The sequence below is a fragment of the Eptatretus burgeri genome, chromosome 8, assembly GCF_056783735.1.
Source record: "Eptatretus burgeri isolate ZD-2024b chromosome 8, Ebu_testis_v1, whole genome shotgun sequence".
In the NCBI taxonomy this organism is placed as follows: Eukaryota; Metazoa; Chordata; class Myxini; order Myxiniformes; family Myxinidae; genus Eptatretus; species Eptatretus burgeri.
In genome coordinates, this window is record NC_140968.1 from 18,262,224 (window position 1) to 18,281,434 (window position 19,211).

At 34.1% G+C, this 19,211-nt stretch overlaps 1 protein-coding gene across 1 annotated transcript in view; it reads right to left on the reverse strand.

Annotated features, from left to right (window-relative positions):
- Positions 1 to 18,125, reverse strand: part of LOC147021223 (uncharacterized) — a 95,049-nt gene extending 76,924 nt beyond the window's left edge. Inside the window, 2 exon segments of the mRNA XM_085890425.1 lie at positions 14,043 to 14,475; positions 17,211 to 18,125. Coding sequence (XP_085746551.1) covers positions 14,043 to 14,475; positions 17,211 to 17,312 — 535 coding nt within the window. The 5' untranslated portion in view covers positions 17,313 to 18,125.
- Between the last annotated feature and the right edge of the window lie 1,086 nt (positions 18,126 to 19,211).

The window sequence follows — 19,211 nt, forward strand, 5'->3', positions numbered from 1 at the left end:
TCTCTCTTTAACTCCTTCCTCGTCCCTTACTTTCCTTGAATCGCTTACAACCCATAGAATATCATACATATATTCATCAGGATTTCTTGTTATTCCTGTATCCAAAATAATTTTTTTTCCAACAGGAAACCAATAAAAAAAATTTTGAATTTCTAAAAGAGCCTTACGTTTTCTTAACTTTATAATTTTTTCATTATTTAACATTCTAATTAAATCTAAAGTTGTCGGTTTATCAACATCAGCATAATGCCAATCTTTTATTGAAAATAACTCATTCTTATGTTGTAGAACATATTTATTAAAATACCGAATACCCTTTTCTTGAAGGAAAGCTTGGACACAGAAATGATAATTTTCTTGAAGCCTTCTTGCTGTCATTTATGTTTTAGAAATATATGTTGGAATAATATTATGGCACAAAACACCTCCCCATCTTCCCATAGTTAAATCATTTTGTATTTCCTTACTTATTCTATATAATCCTGTTTTTTCTGTTTTCATGATTTCAACTCGGGCAAAACCATTATTATATTTACCCTTATTAAATTATTTTATTTGTTGTTTACGAATCGTGCTTCCACAAAACTCATTCTCTCTACTAAGTGGATAATATTCTTCCTAACGAGACCGATTTAATTGTTCCAGGTCTTCTCAGTCAATTTCAAATGACCAATTATACCATAAATCATTCATATCATAACCCCATTGTTCTATTCTCATACAAACGATATGCCCTTCTTTATAAAAATTTATTTTAATTCGAACTGTGAATTCTGTATGACTTGGAGATAAAATCAACACTTCTGTATCTTTGGAATACAAGGCCGTTTTATTTAAGGATATATATTGGGATAAATCGCTTAATCTCACCAAGTCATTCACGTCAGTCGGGCTTGGATAATTTTTTAATTTATAAGCATTTTTCATATTAATATTTTTGGTTTTATTATATTTATGTCGTTCAGCCTGTGCCTTTGTGTAATAATTTGATAAATCAATATCCAGTTCTTGGGATACACCAAAGATAGAACCATCTTTATGATCATAAGTCATTTATATTAGATTAAAAATGTCATAAAATATTTTATTTTTGTTGAGTTGAAATAACACATGGAGACATAATTGACCACAACACTTGGAATTTAATTCTTGGACTTGAAATGTTTGATCAGCACCATTCTGTAAGAATTTTATGACTTCAACAGGTGGTGGAAGACCAAAACTATCAAAATAATATTTGTCTTGACGATTAAAAATAAAAACCCAAAAAGAACCATTCCCATTATTATCTTCGAAGTTCATAATAATATTCTTTGTATGTTTCGGCACATTTGTTAATTAATCTCTCATACAAATAACCACATTATGAATTTTACTTTCTTACAATATTTGACAAGTTGTAAATTTGATGTTGTATTCTTTCCAAATTCTTTAAACCACTAATCAATGCTCATTTATTTATTAGAAAGATATAATCCATTACCTCTTTTGGTTAATTTTACACCTGCTTGTGCGATAGAAGAGAGCATATCTCCAACAAACAATCTTGCTTTATCAGGCAGACCTTCAAGTTTTTCAGCAAAAGCTACAATTACACCACTTCCACTAATTTGTTTCTCCAACTCTTTGTTATGTCTTTCCAATTCTTTTTGAGCCTGGAGTTGAGCCTTCCTTTCATTGGCAGTTTTCACCGCTGTTGAAATACCACGCGTCAATGCTCCAACCACACTTAAACCAGCAAATAAAGGAATAAGAAATGGGAGAAATCCTCCACTCGTCTCTCTTTTTGAATATTTTTTCAACATTGGTTTTGTCATTTTAATTTTAAGTGAGCCAGTATCATTCAAGATTTTCACCTGTTCTCTTGTGAGCAAATCATCAATTCTTCCTGCTCCTTTTCTCTGAATTGTATTTACGTTAATCGTACAAGGCTTTTGATTTTGAACACAAGATGATAGTTTATGAAGATTGATTTGGTTAACATATACCCCAGTTGGTACGTTCCCACTCATTTATTTCACAAAAAATTATGTGAGGCTAATCATAACACCATTATCTGTATTAATCTGTAATTTTGCTTCTTCCAAAAGCAAACAATATGTATCAACTTCTTCACTCTCCCCTATTTCAATGTGTAGGGAAGTATCCACTCGATTAGACTTTATAGTTTCCTTTTGAGCGCTCAGGTCAAACGCATAGATTGTATACAAATTTTAAATGCTGTCATATCCAAAATAGGTTCTGCATTTCCATTACTTTCACACACCTTTTCGTAAAACTTGTATGCTTCAGCAAAATCATTTTTTTCCCAATTAATTTCCAATCTATCTTGTGGATAAAATGTTCCATCTCGAGAAACGTGAAGTTGTTTCACCTTTGCATTATCACTCAATGTATTATTCTTATCAGTCGCAGTATCACCATCTGGCTTTTTAAAAATGATCCACAGATGTCGTGGCTTTCCTTCCAGAACACCCAACTTCCACGTGTAAGTGGTTTGGTTGAGTTTAAGTGTTGACATCTTTTGAGGGATGATACACTGAGTGGTTTCTTTGAGTTGTCTTCTTTTCAACATCTCTTCTGTTTTAAGATTAGGAGTATATTCACGAAAATACCAATTCATTTCCTCAATTACAAATTTATTCTGATCACCAAAAGCACTAGCAACACCAAAAAGTAATCTATTTTCATTATCATTCCTTTGTCGTTGAAATCTAATTTTAAGACCATACAGAACTTTATCATAATCACAAAATCCAAATATACCTTGAAGAGGAACTGCCACAGGAAAACTATAAACTGCTTTTGTATCAGCATTGTACGCTCCTTTCCTATGAGTATATCCAGGGTCTGTGGTTGTTCCCGTTGACATATCAGAAATAAAACCTTTGACAGACCCCTTTCCCATTCTATCACTGAATGTATAGAGTGTAAATTTCATCATTTCAGATACAGCAGAGACATAATCAACCGCTTCAACTTCTTGTGTTCCAATGTACGAAGGCACACTATCATTTTCCAGAATAAATCATTTACGAGTGTAGCGTTTGTGTTATTCCCAGCCTTCGTGAATTTAAATTTACACAACAAGAAACTTTCGGATAGATTCAAATAGGTCTGTTGATTATTTGTTTCAAAACTTTTGTACCATTTGCATTCCAGTCTGTTCCAGTTATTGCATTTACCTTGAAGTAATCTTCTTTTTTAGTGGAGTTTGAGATAATAATAGTATCATCCAAATCATAGATACTATCAATTGGTTCCATACTTATACTTATTTAGGAAAAAAGATGTTAAAACTTTTGAAACCATGATCCAAATATTTTAATTATTTTCTGTCGTTCTTGGGGGGACAACTGAGTTTTGCCTTTCTTAATTTCTTTAATTGCTTGTAATTTATGAGATTCCTTCTGGGCATCTTTTATGCTCTTTACAGCACCTGCGACATTTCCCACTGCAGAAGCAGTTGAACCAATTAGGTCTTTATGTTTAAGAATAGTTGAACCAATACCCATGAGAGTATCAATTTTCCCATCTCCTCTAAATTGATGTCCAACACCCCTTTGTCTCTTCGGTTTATAGTATCCTCTACCAAGATACATACCTTCACCCTTGTAGTATGGGGAAAGGAATATCCCATCCCCTGGAATTATTTTATATTTTCCCAACTCGTGTTTCCTCAAAATAACCATTGTATTTATTCATTGGAAAACTTCACGTAGGTGAATTCTGATGGAAAAACTTCCCCATTAAAAGAAATCATACAATTATCTTGGTCGGTTATCCTAAAATTTACTCTGTGTATGGTTTTTCCTGACACAGGGAGATAAACCAAATTTTTGGGTTCCATATTGAATTTATAACCAATTGGGGTTGAGTTTGCACTGAATGAAAATATTGTATTTGTTTTTATTCCATCATTATAAGTACCATCAATCAAATCACAGTGAATTAATTCCGAGTTTATCCCTGAGGATAATTGAATGACATTATCACTGTAAAACGTCCCATTAGTTTCAATCTTTTTTGAGGAGAAACCCAATAACTCTCAAAATGAATTATCAATTGTGAAATCAACCTTGTAGTTATTTTTCACTTTAATTGTTGATTTTGAAGTATGTTTTTGAATGTCTATAACAATATTTTTTGGTTCATCACCCTGTTTTTTCATGAGACGAGCAATTTCGGAAGATATTTGAGAAATCTCATATGCTCCGGGTGAGACTGTTATAGTTTTGTATCCACTTCCGGGATAATAACTAAACTTGTCATTTTTATCAATTATATGAAATAAGGTATTATAAGTTTCCATGGACAATAAAGATGCCTCATATTATTTTGTTTGTCAAGTTGTAGTGGGTATGGGAATGAAGATGTGTCGTCGCTTGTTGTGAAATTAAAACTCAGGATTGTGCTTCTCATCTTATTTAATACGAGATAAAATGTCTTTATATTGAGATTTATTAATTATTTTCATGTTCATCAACTGGTCTAAAATGGCTGATGCTTCATTAAAACAATTGTTATTTCCAGCCTTCTTACGACCTAACAACAATAACAGTCTATTAACTCATTGCGATGGGTCATTTGGAAGAAAACTAATACCTGAACCAAGGATACTTAAAGCCTGAATAATGCATTTCTCCTTCTCATTTTTTCTACTTTTGCCAGAAATACTAACCCTATAATTAAGAGTGTTCAGCAGATCAATATATACTCTACCATCATTATTTTTCATATCCAATGGTTTATCAATATACTTTGATTCATCTCTCACAGTTGAACCTTGTCTTCCTTCTTTTGTGAGAAGAAACATTAATCTCGGAGTTAGTTTAACAGGGGGTTGAGCAGAACCCAAGAACCTTAATTTATCATTAAATATCAATACCTTTTCTTGAACAAGATGAAATATTGCTGGTTGTTCTGTTGGAATGAGTCCTGCTTTGGTTTTTGAATCCGCTGAATATTCATTGTTTTGAAGAGCATTCACAATATAATCAGGGGGTCGATTAATCTCGTCCAGTTGTTGAAATAAACCTTCATCATCATATTCTAATTCTCCTAAATGCTCTAATTCTTCCTCCGTCATTTGATCAAAATCTTTTAACATTTAAAGTTTTTTAGGAGTATATTCTACTGTGGGAACTGTGGAAACACCTTTCATTTTTTCTTGGGAAGTTTTTAAAAGTGGTTTAAAAAATTTCTCTTGTTTTCTTTCAAATGCTTCTTCGCCCGTTAGTTTCTGTCTGCGTTTCTTCTTTATGTCTTCCTGTTGTTTTCCAACTTTTGAAACCAACTCTTGATGTTCCTTAAATCTTCTTGCTCTTTCTTTCACATCCATTTATTTTTTGAAAATATCATTTCATGAATTGTAAAGATCAACAGGGAAATTTTCCTTTTCTTCATCATCCAAGTAGATGTGTTCAAATAATTCCTTTTCTTTAAATATTAAATCAAATTCTTTATTAACATTAATACGAGTTGTAATTTCTTTTTCACTAATACTTGCATCTCTGCTTTTCATACGTTTGCGTTGAGTTTCTTCATCAACATCAAAACCGAATGATAAAATCTTCACTCCGCTCAGATGTTTAATAATTTGTCTCGTTCCTTCTGGATTAGTTTCTAATATCCCAAGACCACCAGATTTTAGTTCCCTTAACTCACTCTTACAATGTCAATATTTTGTTGTACCAAGAGAAACCTCCTCAAATATTTGACCTTTATTCCTCAATCGCATATGTTCCTCCACTGAAATATAGTGATAATCTGCCCCTTTTACTTCTCCAGGTCTTATTGCTCGAGTTGTTGTTGATACAATGCATATCACGGGGTGTTTTTTTTAAGTAAATTTACAATATTCTCATTCGTACAACACAAGAACCTTGATTTATGAAAGTTTTTCCAGAAGCAGATGTACCCACAAGATTTATAATAGTTGTCATTTATATATGGAATTGTTTATAAAACAAAAAATATATTCCTTAATTTCTCATCTTGTTTCACAACAATATATTTATATTTTTCAGTCGTGTGCTTCATGTTATCCCCAAATTATTTTTTACTTCATAATGTAGAACAATTATGTCTCCAAAAATTATTTATATATACTTAATTTAACTTGAATAAAATAAAAGTATTAGCATTGTTTCTGATGGAATGACGAGGAAGTTGAAAGTACGATTGACTAAGATAAATACAATTACAAGAAGAATGTCTCCCTCATGTGTCGTAGCTGTCCATTACCGTTTGGTTTCTCTCATTAACACAATCATCAAAGATAACGAGGTTCTTTTTTGATTTATCCAAATCTTGGGGAGATGGTATATCATCCGTCTTATCACTAAGAATACAAGTTATTGGTTTTGATTTCTTTTTACATCTCTGTGAATCACAAAATAGTTGAATTATATCTTCAATGTTCTAATCATTTAGGTTTTTTTGAAGTTTAAATAAACCGATTATATCTTCTTTTTGAAGACCAGCATTAAAACCTTGTGAGAGTAGTTGATACTCTGGTTGAAAACTCGACTTTGTGAAAATTATTAAATTATCATAATCTAAAAAGTTGGGAGTCAGGAGCATCTTCAAAAGTAAGCAGGTTTTTCCACATCTGCTTGAACCAACTATGAGACATCTTAATGAATTTGAAAGATTTTTATGATTGTTAAATTTTATCTTATTTTCCCAAATGGGTAAAAAATCATTCATTTATATATTTGGAAAACAGGTTATTTAATTTATTATTGGCTTTTTTAGAAACTCTATATTTTATCCTTAGTTCAGGTTTAATTTCAAGATAATCCATTATTTTATTTATGCAATATCTTGTGTTGATATTTCCCTGAAAATCACATCCAAGAATAATATAAAACAACAATCCTTTGAACATTTCGCAAATATGTTCAGTTTCTTAGCTTGTAAGGAAAGGTGTGTTATCACCCTCATACTTTACATTCATTTCTCAAATCAATCTTGTAAAGTAATTCATTTTTGGTGTAAAACTCAATGAATTATTTTCCTTTTAAAATTTTTTATGATCATAAATTAGAAGATAATCACAGAATATATATTGTTTTTCGGCTTTTGACTCTGTGTTTCATCCCCGTCCTTCACACGCAGGACAATTCTCAAATTTGTCATATGGAGAATCAGGGAAGTCTAGCATATTTATAAAGAAAAACTTTACTGAAACTGAAATTCATCTATTCTTTAAGTTGCATATTAACTCATATTTAATGATATTACCATCGATATCCATATACTTTTTTTCATTTCCAGATTCAACGACAACATTTTTTACATTAAAGGTAATTTTAAAATGATCCTTTACGACTAATGAATGAAATGTCATTTCACCTGATATATTAACATCCTTTATTTCATCAGGATTTACATCTTTTGGGTTGTTGAAAAAAATACAAATTTCTCCATGCATATTTCAGATGGTGTTATCTTTTCTTTCTAAAGCTTCATCCATAAGGTTTTTGTTTTTTGATACTTTTTCTTGTTTCATTGCTTTTTCTAGTTTTGAATATATTACCAGAAGGAGAGGAGAAACTTTTGTGAGAGATACTTTAATTGATGTTTGACCAGGTATGCTAAAAGCCCTTCCACTGAAGGAAATTGAAGAACTCATCTTATCCACCATAATTGTTTTTATCCAATAGTTGTTATATTTATCTTTGTTCAATTTTACATCCTTGACATATTTCTCAGTATCTTTTACAAATGAAGAGAATGATTGAAACTTGTCTTTTGTGTCTTGAAACATTGTATTTATTAAGTGAAAAAAGTTGGAGGATAAAATGGTTTTAAGCACAGATTCACCTATAAATGAAACTAAATTTTCATCAAGAAAATTTTATTATATAAATATGGTGAATACAATGTACTGCGATGTTTGTAATCACGAATATATGCATTATAAAAACACCTTCGAACCAACAAACACACATTTAATCTATTTCATCAAATATCTCCTCTTGAGTTGGAAAGAAAACATTGTGATATCTGCTCAAAGGATGTTCTGAAGAGTAGTTATAATAGACATCTTCAATCACAAAAAGACAAGAAAAATGAGTTTAAAGTAAAGGGAGACTATTATATTGAAAACACTGATGGGGCATTTAAAGGGCATATAAAAATAAAGATTTTTCAATTTGGAGAACCCGGTCCATCATCAACAGCTGAATCAATTGAAATAGTGAAACCTGATGTTGAAAAAGATATTAGAAAGACATTAAAAGAAATGAAAACTTTAAAGTTTTATATGGGAGTGAAAATGAATATGAAAAGACAAGATGAAGAACGAACTCCTAAAATGAGAGCAGATCTTCATTTTATAACATCATTTCAAGATTTTTTGAATAGTGGGGTTGATGAAGAACTCTCAAGACAAGAGAAGGATGTTGATAATACAGTGGTCGGACGTGGATTTCATATTGAAAAAAATCATCTTTTTAGATATACACATTCTAAAATCAAACCCTCTTAAAGCTTCTTCTTATAATAAATTACCAAAAGAAATAAAACTAAAGAAGGCAGTTGTTAATATGAAGAACAATGAAAATAAATGTTTTCTCTGGTCTGTTGTTGCTCAATTACATCCACAAAATTGTAATTCAGAAAGAGTAAAACAATATAAGAAATATGATAATACCTTGGACATTCAAGATTTTAAATTCCCAATGCCACCAACAGATATTCCTAAATTTGAGAAAAAGAATAATCTTTCCATTAATGTATATGGATTCTTGGATACAAACAAAGCTCAAATATTAAAAGTTTCAAACAAATATAAAAATGAAGAAACACACATTGATCTTTTATATTTTAGTGTTGGAAAGCATTCACATTATCCATACATCAATAATTTATCAAGATTAATCTCTTCTCAGGTCTTCAGAACAGCAAACAAAATATATCCTTGTAAGCGATGTCTTAATTTATTTCATACAAAAGAACGATTAGAACAACATTCAAAATATTGTAGTAATCAAAAATCAGCTGTAATTACAATGCCGAAATCTGGTGAAAAGATTTCTTTTGAAGATTATAATAAATCTATCATGCACCCATTTGTGATATATGCTGATTTTGAATGTATCCTAAAAAAGTTAAATACTGCTTCTCCTAATCCAAAAGAATCATATACAAATGAATACCAAAAACATATTCCTTGTGGTTTCTCTTATTATATCAAATCATCTGTTGGAGAAAAGTATAATAAACTTGAACATTATCGTGGAAAAAAAGCTTCACAAGAATTTGTAAAATGATTAGAAAAGGATTGTATAAGACGAACTAAATTAATGAAAGAAACAAATGAACCGATGAAATTAACCGAAGAAGAAAAATTAGAATTTAGAAAGAACAATATCTGTCATATTTGTGAGGGGGAAATGAAGGAGTCTAAAGTTAGGGATCATTGTCATCTTACTGGTAAATATAGAGGTCCTGCTCATTCCTGTTGTAATCTTAATTATACATTTCCTTCTTTTATTTCAGTCTCTTCACAACAGCGCCAACTATGATACACATCTATTTATAAATGAACTTTCAAAAACACCAGGGAATATTTCTGCCATAACAAACAAGTCAAAAGTATATTTCATTTTCAAAAATGATATTCACAAAACCTTTAACTCATATTAGGTTTCTAGATTCTTACAAGTTTATGGGATCACCACGAGCCTACCGAGCATCAAATCTAAGCTCCACGGGGTCTTTTCCAAATCTTAATTCATTCTTTCCAAAAGAGGAAATTCTAACTAAAGAGGAAATTCAGATTAAAGAGAGAATTCAAAGTAAAGAGGAAATTCTAATTAATGAGGAAATTATTGAAGAAATTCTAACTGAAGATGAAATTCGATTTATAAAGAAAATTCAAACAATGAATGAAATTCTAACTAAAGAGGAAATTCTGATTAAAGATGAAATTCTGATTATAGAGGGAATTCTAATGAGAGAGGAAATTCAAACAAGGAATGAAATTCAAAGTAATGATAAAATTTTTAAAAGTAAGGGAATTTATCCTTATGATTACATGGATTCATTTATGAAATTTAAAGAAACACAACTTCCTTCAAAAGAAAGTTTCTATAATAACCTTTATGAAGAAGAGATAAGTGATAAGGAATATAAACACGCACAAGAAATTTGGAAAACATTTAAGATAAAGAACCTTGGAGAATATCATGATTTGTGTCTAAAAACATGTTTTTTTGTTCGCTGATGTGTTTGAAGCTTTTAGATCACTCTGTCATCATAAAAATTGTTATGGATTAGATCCTTCCCACTATTTCACAGGTCCTGGTTTAGCTTGGAGTGCCATGTTGAAAATGACTAAACAAGGTATCGATTTAATCAGTGATGTCGATATGCTTTTGATGATTGAGAAGTCTAAGAGAGGTGGAATATCACAAGTATGTCCAAAAAGATATGCGAAAGCAAATAATAAATATCTTCCAAATTATGATAGTGAAAAAGATAGTAATTATTTGATGTATTTTGATGCTAATAATTTGTATGGATGGGCAATGTCTCAATCTCTGCCTTATGGTAAATTAGAGTGGGTGGAAGAAAAGGATTATGAAAAGGCTTTGATGAATATTGTTATTTCTTCTCAAGAGGAATTGAATGAGGAAGAAGAAGGTTATTATTTTGAAGTTGATTTGAGGTACCCGAGTGATCTTCATAATAAGCATAAAGACCTTCCTTTTGCATGTGAGAAAGAAACTCCAAAGAAAGAATGGTTAAGTGATTCTCATAAAAGTTTTAATATTAAAGGCAAATCAACAGAAAAGTTATGAACAACATTCTATGAGAAAGAGGGATATGTTTTGCATCAGAGAAGCTTAAAACAGTTTTTGAGAGAAGGTTTGAGAGTAGCAAAAATTCATAGAGTTTTAAAATTTAAACAAAGTCCTTGGATGAAAAAGTATATTAAATTCAATACAGATACGAGAACAAATAAAAAAGTAAAATTTGAAGGGGATTTCTATAAATGGATGAATAATGCTGTCTTTGGAAAGACAATGGAGAATGTTAGAAACAGGCAAAACATTAGATTTGCAACATCTTGGAATGAAGCTTCCAGATTGATAAATAAACCAAGCTTTAAGAGAGAAGAGGTTTTTTCAGAGAACTTTTCTGCTATTCATATGGAAAAGAAAAGTATTGTAATGGATAAACCAATTTATATTGGAACAGCAGTTCTTGATTTATCAAAGATATTGATGTATGATTATTTGTATAATGGCTTAAAGAAAGAGTATGGTGAAAATGTTTCATTGTTGTATATGGACACTGATAGTTTTATCCCAGATATAAAAACTGATGATGTTTATTTGAGATATGAAGAAAAATATTGGAGTATATGATACAAGTAATTTTCATAAGAAGAGCAAGTTATTTTCCAAAAAGAATGAAAAGGTTATTGGTAAGTTTAAGGATGAGTTGGGTGGAAAAGTAATGAGTGAGTTTATTGGATTGAGAGCAAAGGCATATGCTTATAAGTATGGTGATTAGATTGATAAGAGGTTAAAGGGAATAAATACATATGTAATAAAGAAATCAATAACTTTTAGAAATTACTACAATTGCTTGATGAATCAGAAAGAAGAATATAGGAAAATTAATACAATAAGAAGTTATGAACATAACATATATCGTGAAAAGTAAATAAAAAGGCATTAGGAGCCTTTGATGATAAGAGATTTATTTTAGATAATGGAATAGATTGTGTTCCATATGGATATTGTATGATAGAGTGTATAGAATCGATTGTATTTTAACAATGGGAAGATGGGTTAGTTTTTTTTTAAGGGCTACCACCATGTTTTTTTCACAATATATAAATGGTCAAACCAAGTATTAATAAAAAACTTAAGAGTGGAGAAAGTCTCAGTGTTGGTATATAAATGGAAAACATAATGAATGTGAAAAATATCAAATAAGTCTTCTTGAAAAAATAACTAAAACAAAGGTAAAAAAAACAAATAAGCGAATCAATTTAAAAACTAGTAAGTTAGAAGATGTAAAGAAAAAAAAATATCCTTGAATGGACTGAAAACTTTGATGGTTATCAATTGAACAATGAAAAAACAATTTACTCTAATCTCAAAATGATATGTGGCTCAGGAGGTGGTCAAACAAGAGAATTGAGAGAAGCTTATCATTTCGTAATGGCACAAAAGGGGTATCTCAAAAAATATAAAGATTCAAATGTTTTGTTGTTAAATATTTTAGATGGGGATTATTGTGCAAAGAAAATTAAACTATTGAAGGAATTTGAGAATGAACAAATCTTTATTGGTTCAATGAGTGAGCTAAACAATATGCATTGGTTGTTTGAAAAAGAGTGTCCCTTGGCTTACATGTTTCAGATATTTCTTGAGAATCACCTTTAAAAAATCACATTACTACTTTACTACTTGAACAAATCTTTATGTTATTGCATTGGTTATTTGAAAAGAGTGCCCCTAGGTTAAAAGGGGAGACAAATTAATATACCTTGTGATAAAAAGGGGGTTTACTTTTTAGGGAAAAATAAAATGAATCGCTGAAAATCCCCCATTCATTTACATGGGGAAAAGTGATCCAGAATCAGTATATTCACCCTACTCGGGTGAACCCTTACTCGGACATTGCACTTCATTTTGCCTCGGTTTCTGTGATATGTTTATAGGTTAAATATGCTTATTCTGACATGTTGGAAGAAAAATAAAAGCATTAAGTAATACAATCTTCATTTTGCTTGCAGAGAAAGACAGCTTAATTGGAAAACGAACAAATTCCGCCTCAAGCGCAACAAGCACAGGTTCGGTGCACCACACTCAATGGATACAAAATGGCTCCCAATTGAAAGTTGTCAAGACTCCTTGTATGTCGGGATTTCTACTGGAAACATCCCCCCCCACCTCCCCATCCGCAACACTCCATAACATTTGGATAAACACCCCCACGACAACCCTCAAGTGTTATACCCATTGAAGAAAAACCTTCTTCCTCTAAAAGCTTTTGAAAACGTATTAAAATGCTTCTCTTCCTTCGATTATCTGGCATCTGCACCCAACGTCTTCTTCTCATCATTATTTATTATTCCCCCTGCTACTCCCCATCCTTTTCTTCTTCAACACAGGCATATTTTGCAAACCTGTCTCTCACAGAAATGCTGGTTCTGTCAATAATACTCTGGTTGCTGCAGCATTGAACAAAAATGTCATCCACCCTTCCCACGATGTTTATCTCACAAAGTTAAAAATGGGAATCTTTGGAAGGTGTTTGTCAAGGTCATCTCCACACAGCAATCAAATCCCATTCACGTTGTTTTGCAGTGTCAAACTACTCCATGTCAGTGCTCTCCCAAACAACTGCAAGCCCATGCCCTTCTACATGTCCCCCTCTTCAACATCCCTCCACTGCATGTCCCCATTTCTGCATCCATCTCACCCCACCTCTCCAAGCTGCCCCCCCCTTCCCATCTCCCCACTAATCCTGCCCCTCTTAGGCTACCCCTCATCTTACCCCCTCCCACATTCCTCCCATCCTGCTACCTCCCACTCTCACCTTCTCAACCTTCGCTCCCCCCCACCTCCCTCCCCACGTCACTTCCCCTGCAAGTGCCCAACCCTCCCAACATCTTCTCCCCTGTCCCTCACTGTGTACCTCAAACATGAGGCATCCGCTCCATCTGACAGATCTCTCAATCCAGGCTGCAAATTACAGCCCAGATATCATCTCTTCCACAATGCTTCCTCCCATAGGATGTCCTTCTCACTGTCCATGCCGATACGAGAGGTAAACAATCTACTTCCTGCATGCGGATAATTTAAATGTGCTGTCAAACAAGGAACAATTTGGAATTTGTGATTCAGAAGAAAAAACAATGACTGCATATCAAGAATCTAAACGTCTCCAACAATACCAAGTTGTTCCAAAAGATTCCATAAGTTAAAAGAAATTTAAAAAAAACCACATCAATGATTGAACAGCAAGGTATTTCTTGACATGCTTGGGTGTATAAAATAGTGACATACCAGACTTGGGTGTGAATCCATCATCCTGATCGTGGAGGTTGCAGACATCACTGAAACAGATTCCCCAGAAACCAGGAACATTTTCCAGCTGCACATTTTGAAATCCACTAAACTTTTGGCAGAAACTGGAAAGTTCTCGAATAACATTCTCCAAGTCGACGAATAGACATCCCAACAGAGAAGAGCCTGCAAGCTGGACAACCTGCGGCTTCAAAAAAGATTTCACAAATTTACAGAAGTCGGCATACATTGCAAATTTAAATTTCTCTTTGGCAAGAGAGAGGAGCTCTGTTCGCAATGAAACGGAGTCTGTACAAGCTCGAAGAACCTTCTGATTCTCAATTCCAAGTACACCGATCACTGCTTGGGCTGTTTCTGCTCTCAGACCTTGTGATTGGAGCCATTCCAAGAAGTTGCCCATTTCACCAATGACCTGCCAGGGACACAATGCATTTATGTTAACAAAGGAAAGGTTATGCATGTTATTTTTAACCTCCGTCATCGAAGATCGGAGGTTACTATTTTCACCCCTTTCTGTTTGTTTGTTTGTTTGTTTGTGAACAGTATTACGGAAAAACTCCTCGACGGATTTCGACGAAACTTGGTGGGGGGGGGGTTCGTTTGGTCCAAGGATCATGCCATTCGATTTTGGACTTTGTCCCCCCCCCCAAAAAAAAAATTGTTTGAGAAAAAAAAAGTTTTTTGCAACTTTTTTTTCAACAAAATTTCGATATCTTTTTTTTGCATTTCTACATGTTTTAAGTGATTTTCAACCCCCCCCCCCCCCAAAAAAAAATGTTGGAGAAAAGAACTATAAAACTCTGTCAGCACTGTTGACATCATATTTAATGAATAAGATATAAAGTTCACTTGAGTGACCCAGCAGTATTGGCGGCGGAGGTTTTGCACTCTCCCGAGTGCTCCCCCTCGAGTCTTTACTCTGTATTTATCTAATCATTGAGGGGTTTTACAGCCAGTTTGTTCACCCCATTTGGGCTGACAGGGTGGCCTTGAGGTCGACACACTTGCCCCTGAGTTGGCCAGCTTGGGTTTGATTCCCAAAGCAGCTATAAATTCTCATGGTGGTTCACAGATCGGGAAAGGGATCAATGTGTGTGCTGTCCTTCAGATGAACAAGCAACTGGGCATCCCCTCTCACAGCATTAGCTGGTGGACATTAAAGATCCATTGGCATATTTCTCGAAGAGTAGGCCAGCTGCCACTGGTGCGCGAGTCAAATTCCACATTCCTTCTCTAATTTACAATGGATACTACATCAGCGGCACAGCCACACTCCCAGCAATGACACAAGCAGCAGCCACTGCAAACAAAATAAAAGATTTTTTGCAAACTGCAAACTTTACCGTGGGCCACACCAAAGATTTAAAACTAAAAGATTTAAAAATAACTGCAAACAAAAAATAAAACACCTGCACTCCCTTACCTTGCTCTTTCATTGTTGTTTCATCATTGAGCATATAATCCAATATAGCTGCCAAACCATGTGACCTATGACTTCATATGTGTGAACCTTTTGTTCCTCACGGACAGGCGGTCATATGTGGAAAGTTTCGCCTCGATCTGTTCAGCCATTTCAGAAAAGAAGATTTTTGAAGGTTTTTTTTATATACAATATGGCTGCCGAATCACGTGACCGATGACATAATCAAATATTTTTCTGTGAACCATTTTATCCCCAGATGACCCTCAAAAAATTTCATACTGATCGGATGTGGCGTTCTACATCTGCAATTATGATGTCATAATGAAGGCACCTATGACATCATATAAAATCCACTCATTCCCCATTCCCCACTCAAAAAACACACAAACAAACAAACAAGCAGTCAGACTGGTACTTACAAAATCGTCAACTTGACCTCTGACCTTGTCTAATAAAAGCTGTCTCTGGAGAAGGTAGCGACGCAAACCAGAAGTTTCTACGATGATTCTGTACCAAACCATCAAAAATCGAATGTTTCACCACACTGTGACCTCGACCTTTGATAGATTTTGACCAAAATCTAATCAGCGCTAAAAATCGCACTCCTGAATCACGTGGTGTAATTTGACATTGGTAGCTTCTTCCGTTCTCAAGTTATCATTTTTTGGATGTTTGACCTCACTGTGACCTTGACCTTTGACCGATTTTGACCAAAATCTAATCAGCGCAAGCCATCACACTCCTGAATCACATGGTGTAATTTGACATTGGTAGCTTCTTCTGTTCTTGAGTTATCGTGCCTACAAACAAACACACAAACACACACACAAACAAACACACAAACAGAGGACGGAAGGCATCAATATACTTACGAAATCTTTAGATTTCGTAAGTAACAAACAAGATGATGTCATGCAGAGCATGATTTTTGCAGAATCCATAAAACAAATTTGACCTCAACAACACTTTGTGGTTGAATTCAATGATCCAACATGAAACTCCTCTTCAAATTTCAAGTCAATCGGATGAAAATTGAGGATTTTAGGAATACAACCCTAGTTGTTGACTTTGGGACTATATGGACCTTTTGGTCGATGTTGACTTCAAAAAGAATTGGCTGGTTTAATTCAGGGAACTGAAACATAAATCCTCTTCAAATTTCAAGTCAATCGGATGAAAATTGACAATTTTAGAAATTCGGCCTATATTGACCCCAAAAATAAATGGTTGTTCAGGTCGCGACGCAAACCAGAAGTTTCTACGATAATTCTGTACCAAACCATCAAAAATCGAATGTTTGACCTCACTGTGACCTTGACCTTTGACCAATTTTGACCAAAATCGAATCAGCGCTCCCAGAAGTCTCTACGATCATTCTGCACCAAACCATCAAAAATCGAATGTTTGACCTCACCGTGACCTTGACCTTTGACCTATTTTGACCAAAACCTAATCAGTGCTAGCCATCACCCTCCTGAATCACGTCGTGTAATTTGACATTGGTAGCTTCTCCTGTTCTCAAGTTATCTGTAGCAAACCATAAAAAAAAAATCGAATGTTTAACCTCACTGTGACCTTGACCTTGGACCAAAATTTAAGCAGCGCAAGCCATCACCATCCTGAATCACGTAGTGTAATTTGACATTGGTAGCTTCTTCCGTTCTCGCGTTATCGTGCCTATAAACAAACAAACACACAATAAGCAGTCATAGACTGGTACTTACGAAATCGTCAACTTGACCTCTGACCTTGTCTAATAAAAGCTGTCTCAAGAGAAGGTAGCGACGCAAACCAGACGTTTCTACGATGATTCTGTACCAAAACATCAAAAATTGTAACGTCGACCGAAGCAAAAATCTCCATTTCTCCACGTAATTATTTTATATATATTTTTCAAAGTCACAAAATCGTAATATTCGGCCATCCACAAACAATCTTTACATAATCCAACGGCTCAGCGAGTCAGGCATGCGACGATAACCTTTATTGGGATAAAAAATGACTTTTAAACACCATCTTTATCGAAAATACCGTCAGCGCGCACACGGAAAACTTTTACGTGACTCAACGATGCGTCTGCTCAAGCGCGCTGCATCATGGGACGACCCGTGATGCGTAGAGTGAAATATTTTTTATACAATCTTAAAATGTCTCCAAAACATCCGATTTTTACCAGAATTTCGACAACCGAGTTTAAAGCGTCATAAGCGATCACAAAAACCGAAGACAAAATTAAAATCGAAGTTAAAGGGAAGTCGTAACGTCGAGCGAAGCAAAAATCTCCATTTTTCCACGCAATTATTCAATATTATTTTTATCAAAGTCAGAAAACCGTAATATTCGGCCATCCATCAACAATCTTTACATAATCCGACGGCTCGGTGAGTCAGGCATGTGACGATAACCTTTATTGGGATAAAGAATGACTTTTAAACACCACCTTTATCGAAAACACTGTCAGCGCGCACACGGAAAACCTTAACATCACTCAACGACGCGTCTGCTCGAGTGCACTGCATCATGGGACGACCCGTGACGCGTCGAGTGAAATATTTTTTGTACAATCTTAAAACGTCTCTAAAACATCCAATTTTTACCAGAATTTCGAAAACCGAGTTTTAAGCGTCCTAAGCGATCGCAAAAACCGAAGACAAAAATTAAAATTGAAGTTAAAACGAACTCGTAACGTCGAGCGAAGCAAAAATACTCCATTTCTCCACATGAATTTACGGAATTACGTTTGACCTAACTATGACCTTGACCTTTGACCGATTTTGACCAAAATCTAATCAGAGCGAGCCATCACCCTCCTGAATCACGTGGTCTAATTTGACATTGGTAGCTTCTTCCATTCTCGAGTTATCGTGCCTACAAACAAACAAACAAGCAGTCATAGACTGGTACTTAAGAAATCGTCAACTTGACCTCGAACCTTGTCTAATAAAAGCTGTCTCCAGAGAAGGTGGCGACGCAAACCAGAAGTTTCCATGATGATTCTGTACCAAACCATCAAAAATCGAATGTTTTGGATGTTTGACCTCACTGTGACCTTAACCTTTGACCGATTTGGACCAAAATCTAATCAGCACTAGCCATCACCTCCTGAATCACGTGGTGTAATTTGACATTGGTAACTTCTTCCGTTCGAGTTATATGTACCAAACCATCAAAAATCGAATATTTGACCTCACTGTGACCTTGACCTTTGACCGATTTTGACCAAAATCTAATCAGCACTAGCCATCACCCTCCTGAATCACGTGGTGTAATTTGGCATTGGTAGCTTCTTCCGTTCTCGAGTTATCATGCCTACAAACAAACAATCAAGCAGTCATAGACTGGTACTTACGAAATAATCAACTTGACCTCTTAGTGTAGCAGCATAGCAAACCTGTTGTGCATTTTGTGATACAAGCACCAAATTTGGCACAAATGTACATTAATATGTTGCAAGCATTTTCAGATATTGGGCCACTTGAAATTCTCTCTTTGTGTCTGCAATATTGGATTTCAAAATGGCCGCCACTTGAAATCTACATTTGCTATTATCTCTGGACGTAATGCAGCTATTGACTTGATTCTGGAATCTAAATGTATGTTTTTGGGGGCAAGGAATCCAATGGTACCATTTTCAACTTAATATTATCACAGTTATAATATTATAATATTATAATATTATCACAGTCTGTTATATAATTTTATTTGGAAATTTTCTCGGCAAATAT